Raw genomic sequence first — 10045 nt, 5'->3', positions numbered from 1 at the left:
TAAGCAAATGCTATCTTTATATTCCAGGATCCTTCAACTTTGGCATGACTGACAGTTGGGATCAGATTATTTATTTATGTATTTATTTTGATACTGGAGATTTAACTTGGAACCTTACACTTGCAAGGCAGGCTGAGGAACCAGTGAGCTAAATCCCTGGCTGAGGGATCAGATAATTCTTTGTTGTGGAAGGCTGTCCTGTGCATTAGAGAGAATGTTTAGCATCATCTCTAATCTCTACCAAATACATACCAATATCCTCCCCCCCTTCGTGACACAAAAAATTATTATAGATACAATATGTCACCTTGTTTTTCCTTTATTACTTTAAAAATACTACCTTAATTTAGATTCTTCTGTTTTGAGACACCCTGTCCTTGAAAATAGTTGGAGCTTACTTTGTGCTCCCACCCTAGAGAGTTTCCAGGAGAGATAGTGGGATTGTGCTTATGAGAACACTGTCAGTGAATACTTCTGAGGTTGAAGGTATGGTGTCTCTGAAATTAGAGACTTACTGCCAATTTTCATAGAGAGAATACCATACAGGAAGAAGCTAATGGAGTTTTACATAAAATAAACTTGTAAAATTTTTTGTATTTCTTAAGGAAGTCTTCAAACCTATAATCTAAATTGACCATTTTTAACAAAACATCTGGTTCCATCATCTGAAATTCTTACTGTATCCTGCAGTATTTGAAACCTATATAGAACTTACTGTTGATTAATGTTTCTTTAATGTAGTCTCTTATTATTTAAATATTTTGGCTCTATACCTCACATTTAATCCATAAAATCTTCCTCATAGTACAAACTGTTTCTCTTTGTTAAGCTCCCATCCATGCTAGTGTGGTGCTGTGTGTTTCCCTGTAAGGAATTTTCCTGCATTGAAGGTAAGGATCAGTGTTCCCACTCTGAGAGTTATGTACACACATACAGGCAGTAGGCCTAGGAACTCCCTTGAACTCTTTGTTCCCTCTTATTTTGTTTTTCCCATTAAGTTTATTGATACATTTAAAGCAAATAGTACAGTTACATTTATCATTGGGGTTTTGTACCTTTACATGATGTATCTTGGTTCTTATTTTTTGTTTTGTTTTTCCCATTAAGTTTATTGATACATTTAAAGCAAACAATACAGTTACATTTATCATTGGGGTTTTGTACCTTTACATGATGTATCTTGGTTCTTATTTTTTCCCCATACCCCTGCCTTCCCTTCACCCACTTCACCCTTTCCTATTTACAAAGACTTTGTTTCCATTTTTTCAATTTTTCACATTTTCTCTTTTCCCTTATTTCCTTTCCCCTCCCCTTCCAACTTCCCCTTTATCCATTTTCTTCCTATTTCACACTCTCAATTATCCCATTTGAACCTTATTTATACTTTTAGTTTTTTACACCAGAGAAACTATTCGGTATTTACTCGTGTGTCCTGTTTATTTCACTTAAGAGTATAGCTTTCATTGTGCATCCATTTAGCTATAAATGTTTCTAGTTTCTCATTCTTTCTGGCTGAGTAGTACTCCATTTTATAGAAAAACTGCATCTTTATCCAGTCTCCAGTTGATGGGCATTTGGTTTGTTTCCAAGTTTTCACAATAGCTGTGCTGCTATAAACATGGGTGCACACATCTCACTGTGATATCATTCTTCTAATTCTTTTTGGAAAGATACCCAACAGGGGGATAGCTGGTCAAATGAGGTCTCTAATCCTAGTTTTTTTGAGGTATCTCCATACTGATTTCCACAGCGGTTGCACCAGTCTGCACCCTCACCAATAATAGAGAAGGGTTCTGTTCTCCCTACAGAACTGCCAGTATTTGTTATTAGTTGATTTGTTGATAGCAGCCATTCTTTCTGGGGTAAGGGGTAATCTCAGTGTTTTTTTCATCTGGTTTTCTCAAATGACTGGTGACATTGAATATCTTTTCCTATATTTAAGTTCTGCTTTTACTTGTTTGAGAAATGTCTGTTCATTTCTGATGCCCATTTTTGAATTGGGCCTATGTATTTGGAGGGGGTCTGATTTTTTAAAGTTCTTTATATATTCTAGATAGTAGTTATTTGTCTTAGGAGTAGCTGGTAAAATTTTTTTCCCCACATTTTAGGTTGTCTCTTAGTTCTGTTGGTGGTTTCTCTTGCACTGAAAAACCTTTTTAATACAATGAGATCCCAGTTGTGCAAGTTCTTGTGCTGTGGAGGATTTATTCATAAAGTCTTTTCCTATGCCAGTGTCTTTGAGAATTCTAATTTATTTTCCAATAAGTTTAGTGTTTCTGTTTTGATATTTAGATCTTTAATTGGATTTTTGTTTAGTGCATGGTGAAAGAAAGGGATCTAGTTTTAATCTTTGGCAAGTTGAAAGCCAGTTTTTCCAACACCATTTATTAAAGAGGCTATTTTTCCTCCAGTGAGGATGGTTGGCCCCTTTTTCAAAGATGAGGTAGCTGAGTATGTCTGGTGTTGTTTCTGTGTATTCCAATCTATTCCACTGATCCTTGGGTCTGTTTTTTTGCCAGTACATGCTGTTTTTATCACAGTGATTTGTTTAGTATAGTTTCATGTTGGGCATTTTGATACCCCCTGCCATGTCTCTGTTGCCTAGAATGGTTTTTGCTATTCTAAGTCTCTTCTGGTTCCAAATTAATTTTGGGGTTGTTTTCTCAAGTTATGTGAAATACTGTTAGGAATTCAATCAGTATTGCATTGAATCTGTATAGCAGTTTTGGAAGTATGGCCATTTTCACTATGTTGATTCTTCCTACCCAGGAGCAAGTGTTGTTTTTCCATCTTATATCCTCTTCTATCTCTTTTTTCAGAGTGTTATTATATTTTTTTCTCTGTTAGATTGATTCCTAGATATTTCATTTTTTGGATGTTATTGTGAAAGGAATTGTTTCCCTAATTTCTCTCTCAGTGAGTCTGTTATTTGTGTACAAGAAGGCTATTGATTTTTGAGTGTTAACTTTGTATCCATCTACTCTACTGAATCTGTCAATTAAGTCTAGAAGTATTTTGGCAGACTTTTTTGGTCCTATGTAGAGTATCATATCATCAGCAAATAATGACAGTTCAACTTCTTCCTTTCCTATTTTTATTGCTTTTATTTCTTTCCCTTGTCTAATTGCTGTAGTGGTTGATGTTTCTAGAACTATGTTGAACAGGAGTGGTGGCAGTGGACATCCTTGACTTTTTCCTGATTTTAGTGTGAAGGTTTTCAGTTTTGACCATTTAGTATGATATTGGCTGTCAGTTTTTCATAGATAGCCTTTATCATATTGAGATAAGTACCATCTATTCCAATTCTCTGTAGGTTTTTTTTTTATCATGAGTGGGTGTTGAATTTTGTTGAATGCTTTTTCTCGATCTAATGAGATGATATGGTTTTTGTTCTTGACTCTGTTAATATAGTTTATTACATTTATTGATTTACAAATGTTGAACCATCCTTGCATCCCTGGGATTAAACTGACTTTGTCAGGGCACATAATCTTCTTTGTGACCTTCTGTATTCTGTTTTGTGATATCTTATTGAGGATTTTCACATCTGTGTTTATTAGGGACATTGGCCTGTAGTTCTCTTTTTTGGTTGGATCTTTTCCTGGTTTTGGAATTAAAGTAATATTTGCTTCCAAGAATGAATTTGGAAGTACTGCTTCCCTTTCAATTTCAATGAAGAGCTCAAAGAGTAGTGGTGATTGTTTTTTTCTAAATGTCTTATAGAATTCAGCAATGAAACCATCAGGACCTTGGCTTTTCTTTGTTGATAATGTTAAAATTATGTTTTCCATTTCACTGAATGTAATTGGGGTGTTTAGACTTTTCATATCTTCTTTGTTGAACATTGGAAGAGTTCATATGTATCTAGGAATCTGTCCATTTCTTCTGTGTTTTCCATTTTATTAGAGTACAGGTTTTTGAAGTAGGTTTTGATGATCCTCTGGATTTCTGGTGGATCTGTTGTGACTTCACCTTTTTTATTCCTAATTGCATGAATTTGAGTCTTTTCTTTCCTCTTTTTGATATGGTTGGGTAAGGGATTATTGATTTTATTCTTTAAAAAAAAAACAACTCTTCAATTATTGATTTTTTTGTATCATTCTCTTAGTCTCAATTGCATGAATTTCTGTTCTGATCTTTATAATTTCCTCCCTTGTAAGAGCTGTCAGTTTGTTTTGATGTTTTTTTTCTAGAAACTTAAGGTTAAATATTAGGTTATTTATTTGAACCAGTTCTGTTTTCATAATATGGGTATTTACTAGTATGAATTTCCCTTGTAGAACAGCTTTCATTTTGTCCCATAGATTCCTGTATGTTGTATTGGAATTTTCATTTAATTGTAGGAACTGTCTAATTTCTTCTTTAATTTCCTCTGTGACTCATTGGTTTTTCAGCAGGGTGTTATTTAATTTCCATGTGTTTGTGAAGTTCCTGTGGTTTCTTAAGCTATTGATCTTTGCTTTAAATACACTATGGTCTTAAAATATACAGGGGATAACTTCAATTCCTTTGCATTTATTTAAGCATGTTTGCGGAGCTAGCATGTGATGTGTTTTGGAAAATGACCCATGTGCCACCGAAAAGAATGTATATTCTGATTTTATGGGGTGGAACACTCTGTAGACATCTACTAAATCTGTTTTTTCTAAGCCTTCATTCAATTCTGTTATTTTGTTATTTTTTGTCTAGATAATCTATCTATTGTGTCAGTGGAATATTGAGGTCCCCCACTACTATTGTATTAGTTCTTATTTCATTTTTCATGTCCATTAATATTTGTTTTGTATAGTTTGGGGCATTAGTATTTGGTGCATACATATTTATGATTGTCACTTTTTTCCTCTTGTATTGTTCCCTTTACCAGGATGTAGTGTCCTTGTTTGTCTCTCTTAATTAGTTTTGGTTTGAAATCTGCTCTGTCTGCAAATAAGATGGCTACCCCTGCTTTTTTTCTGGGCTCCTGTTGCATGGAGAACTGTTTGCTATCCTTTTACTCTCAGTCTATGATTTTCTTTGTGGATTAAGTGTGTTTCTTGTATATGGCATATTGTTGAATTTTGCTACTTAATCCATTTTGCCAGCCTGTTTCTTTTGATTGGTGAATTCAGGCCATTAATATTGATGGTTATAACTGTTATATATTGACTTTTCATTGTCATGTTATTTTCCGGTCATTGGTTCTGTTATATTTTATTTTTCCCCCCTCTCCCTTTAATTTCTTGCCTTGCCTGGTGTATTTGCTCTGTTGGTCCTTATGGAGAATGACCTTCATTTTCTTTTTTCATCATATTGTTTAGAAGTGTTTGGAGTGCCAGTTTGGTGTTCATGAAATTTCTCAAGTGTTCTTTGTCATGGAAGTACCTTATTTTCCCTAATTCCCCTTCGATTTTGAAAGATAGTTTTGTAGGATACATCAGTGTAGGTTGAAGGTTGATTTATTTTAGGGCTTAAAATATGTCATTCCAGGCTCTCCTTGACTTGAGGTTTTGTGTTGAAAAGTCTTCTGTGAAAAAAGTCTTCTGTGATGGACTTTCCTTTGCATGTGATTTGTTTCTTTTCTCTAACTGCTTGTAGTATTTTTTCTTCTTTTGGGTTCCTGGGATCTTGATTAGTATATGTCTAGGTGTAGATTTTTTGGTGGTGGGGGGATCATGGAGTCCTATATGCCTCACTTATCTGTATGTCAAATTCTTCCCCTCTGTTTGGGAAATTTTCTGTCATTAATTCTGTGAACAGTTTTTTTTTATATCATTTGTACTTTTTCATGGACTCTTATCAGTCTTACATTCTTCTCCTTTGCATCATCTAAGAGTTGTTGGATGATTTCTCATGATACCTTACTATTTTTAAGAGAACTTTCTTTTCGTGGTCACTGACCACAATCCTATCTTCTATATCTGAAATTCTATGTTCACTTCCATTCATTCTGCTGTGAATGCTTTCTATAGAGTTTTTAATCTAGATATCTGTTTGAATCTGTTTTGTGGATTCCATTTGTTTCCTATGTTGGGTATTCAGAGTTTCCATTTCCTTCCTATGCTGGGCATTCATGGTTTTTATCATGGTCCTGAGCTCATCTTTTTTTTTTTTAATCTGCTTTTGTTCTAGAGTCTCTATTCATGTCTTTTATTCTTCTCACCATCTCTGTGGTTATCTGGGAAATTATTTCTGTTTTGAATTTTTCTAGAGCATCATTTATCTGTTCATTTACTTCCTGTACTATCGGTTCAGGGTGTCCAGATTGTTGACTGTCAGACTTTTCCACCTCATTTCCCCCAGAGTTTACCTTTGGTGAGGTGGAAGTCTGTGTTTGTGCCTTGTTTAAATTCCTCATTTCTGTTTTGGTGGTTGGTTCTGTCCTTGGTTTAATTCCTGTGTTAATACTTCAATCTTGCAGATATAGCTGGTCTTTAGGTTTTGAGTCTCTAATGACTTTGAGGCAGTCTCATTTTCATTAGGGAGGACTACTGATTAGATCAATCACAGCACCTTAGCCCAAGTGATAAAATCAGCAACATAGAAGCATCAAGCACAGTTTAGAAAATGATAATTTATGCTAGTTATTAGTCTGCCACCTTTAACTGTGTGAATTAAATAAAAATTGAGGACCAGCCCAAAATAGGTTTATATTGAATAAACTCTTCACTATAGCAACTTTACCCTCCAGGATGGGGATTTAGAAGGAGTTGGGGATACAGGGATAGATAGATAGATAGATAGATAGATAGATAGGATAGAGAAAGGTTAGAAGTGAGGCCATAGGACACAGGAAGATCACACAAACTAGGAAGCTGTTGAAAAGAAGAGGAGAAGACAGAACAAAATATACACAAGAACACAACCTAACAGCAATAGGGAGGCTAGAGACTATAATTACTTTCTTTTTAAAGTAATGGCAATTGAGAGAAGGAAAAAGAGAAGAAAAGGAAAAGAAAGAAAATAAATTCTAATTAGGAGAGGAACAGGAACAAAATGGGAGAGAAAAGATCAAGGTGTGTGTGTGTGTGAGAGAGAGAGAGAGAGAGAGAGAGAGAGAAGAAAACAAGAAAAGAATTTGAGAAAAGAAAAATAAAAATTTTTAAATGATTAAAGATATGAGAAAAATAATTACTTTAAAAACAAAAAATACCAATAGAAATAGAGGGCCCCTCCTTCAGGATACTCCTCTGCTGACACAATAGACAGCATTGGTAGGAGTGTGCTAATCTCAATTAATTAGTCTCAGCAAGCCAGCAGCTGTCTCCTGAGGTTCAGGCTGATTTCTGGCTGCACAGCCCAAGTTGAGATCTTTGACATCCTGCTGGGTTGAACTCTGCAAGTTTCCATTGCAGGTTCCAGTTTTCTTTCCCCTGAAGTTTAGATCAGGTTCTGATTTGAGGTGCTAGTCCCTCCAACTTACCAACTATGGTGGTGTGGTGTGCTTTTATCACAGAGATTTCCTTCACTTTTCAAGTGGGCTTCAATTTTCATCTAGGAGCCTCAGAGAGCCCCTCTTTCTCTTGTTTGTGGGGTGAGGACATGGATAGTGCTGTGTTGGCACTGAATGTGTGGGCTTACCAGAGGGTCTTGTGCTGCTTTTGTGCACTTCTGTTGCTCCTCACTGAAGAGGTGGGCCCACCAGAGGGTTGCAGGCTGCTGCTGGTCTCCTCTGCTGTGATGGGCAGTGCTGTTTTTTGTTGTTGTTGTTGTTGTTGTTGTTAGTAATTTTATTTTCAGACTTCTGAGGAGTATGTTTCTCTGTATAGCTTAGGGAACACCATCTCTTTCTGCCCCAAATAAAACAAAAGTAATAGATCTCATTGGCTCCAGAAATGAAATAAAAATGATTAAATGCTGTCTTTCCCTGCTGAAACCTTAGCAAAAAGATGACCGTAAAATAGGACCTCAGCTGTAGGATGCTAATCACTCTCCTTTTATTCACCCACTCTTGCCATTTCTGTAGTCTCTGGAATATTAAAACAACTGACATTTCTTATTATTAGGCAGGGGGACAAAAACAATTGCATTTGAGCATTGTATCTGATTGGGACTAAAAAGCATATAAATCCTTTTGATTGTTGTTTTTTTTTTCTCTTGGCATACTGAATTTTCTATCTAATTTCCAGAAAAGTAAAGTGGGATTGGGAGGGGTTCATTTCCCAGTTTAGGGGAGTATATTTTATAAACATCTTTTATATTTATGTATAAATTTGGCTAATTTTAACATGAAGAATATGTAATTTATATATCTTTTGAATATTTCATATATACATACACACACACATATATATGTGTGTGTGTGTGTGTGTATTAAAAAGTGTTCTCATAGCCCCTTGCCTAAGTGAAATATAGATGAAATCAGGCATTGATGATAAGATCTATGATTACCTATATTGATAAATACCTGTTTCACTTATTCATCTATTCAGCAAATAACCCAAGACTATCTTGTGAAAGCTTGAGGAAGTACTAACAATGAATAGGACAAGGTCCCTTTTCTCAGTTCAGTTGAAGATGTTAAGTCATAAAAGGGGTCACAAAAGACTTTTTAGAAAGGTTATGTCTCAGCTATGTAAGAAATATTGGGCATGCTCAACACAGTAATGAGTGAGAAAAAAAGCTATTCTAAGCAAATTAGATTATGTATGAAACCTATTAAGAGAAGACATGTTTCTAGTTCATGGAACCAAGAATAGATAAGTAGGACTAGAGTATTAGGTAGGAGAAAGAAATATCTAGCAAGATTGGATCTAGTCATGAACTTTTCATTGTTTGAAGATTGTGGGTTTTATAAGATAAGTCAGATAATTGAAAAAGTTGTGAACAGTGTATAAAACTCCTGAAACAGCCTTAAAACAGGTTTTTAAAAGAGCTTGAAGGCAGTGTTACAGTGACAAAGTCTGAGAATAATCACCTGAAACATGATATTATCTATTCCTAAAGAAGGCAGAGGAAAGTAAGGAGTAGGGCTGTGGCCTTATTTAGAATATTAACTAACATCTTAAAAGGAGAAGGGCATGCCATCCATTGTGATAGGAGGGAAGGCAAGTCCTCTGCTAGTCTCCTGCGATATGAAGGATAACATAATGGAGAGAAGCCTCTGGTTGAAATAGCTACCAAAGGAACAAGCCCTAAGGAGGTGTCTACTGAACATCCTCTGGACATGCAGGAAAAGGCACTGTGCTGGAACATGTGGATGCTGAGGGCAGAGCTTACTGATATTATAAATAAACTTAAAAGTCATTGAAACTTTAAAAGGTTCTACTCTATAGCTTGCTTTGGTGATTAATATAAACACAAACTCTCTTTTGGAGTTTTTCCTGTAGATTATGTTTTTGGTCACTCTCTTAGGACAAACTGAGATAGTCAGATCAGACAGAGTCAATTACAAGTTTCCAAGCTTTGGGGCCAGGGATTTATCTCAATGGTGCCACTGCCTGCCTCACAAGCATAAGGACCCAAGTTCAATCCCCAGTACACATACACAAAAAAAAATGTTGTAAGAATTTTATCCATTTATCTGGTGATAATTAAAAGATCATTAAAATAAATCATGTAGAATAATATTTGGCAAATAACAATAGCCTAATATATAATAGCCACTAGAATGCTATTACTACTAAAAATCATCACCACCAGGCTGGACATTTAGCTCAGTGGTTCTGCCACCTGCCTTGCAAGTGCAAGGACTAGAGTTTGATCCCTGGTACCAGAAAACAAAACAAAACAAAATAAAACAAACAAACAAAAAACATTACCACCACCTCAGTAATAAACAGATTATATATTCTGACTTTTATGAGAAACTGGAAATCATGCAACTTGATCATTGTTTCTTCTAATCCCAGGTAACCATGCAACATATAAAGAGCAAGAAGATTTTAGATTTTGTAGCAAATGCATGGGTGTCTCAGATCCAAGCAGATGGAGATTTTGTTTGTGAGCTTCCTGTAATCAAAGAAGGACAACCTATTTTTCCAGGTATATTGTTAAAGTTCATATGTACATGTTAACATATCATATTTAAACTGCCTTGTAGCTGCTTGAATTTATTTCTGAGCTATTC

General features: G+C 35.3%; 1 protein-coding gene across 1 annotated transcript in view; it reads left to right on the top strand.

Annotated features, from left to right (window-relative positions):
* Rp1 (RP1 axonemal microtubule associated) overlaps positions 1-10045 on the top strand; it is a 285043-nt gene that overhangs the window by 160142 nt on the left and 114856 nt on the right. The window contains exon 19 of the mRNA XM_033759105.1: positions 9828-9960. Within this exon, the coding sequence (XP_033614996.1) occupies positions 9828-9960 (133 nt within the window). The remainder of the gene's footprint in view (positions 1-9827; positions 9961-10045) is intronic.

This window comes from Fukomys damarensis, unplaced genomic scaffold (assembly GCF_012274545.1).
Source record: "Fukomys damarensis isolate Sample0158 unplaced genomic scaffold, DMR_v1.0_HiC HiC_scaffold_5, whole genome shotgun sequence".
In the NCBI taxonomy this organism is placed as follows: domain Eukaryota; kingdom Metazoa; phylum Chordata; class Mammalia; order Rodentia; family Bathyergidae; genus Fukomys; species Fukomys damarensis.
This window is presented reverse-complemented; position numbering and strand designations above follow the sequence as displayed.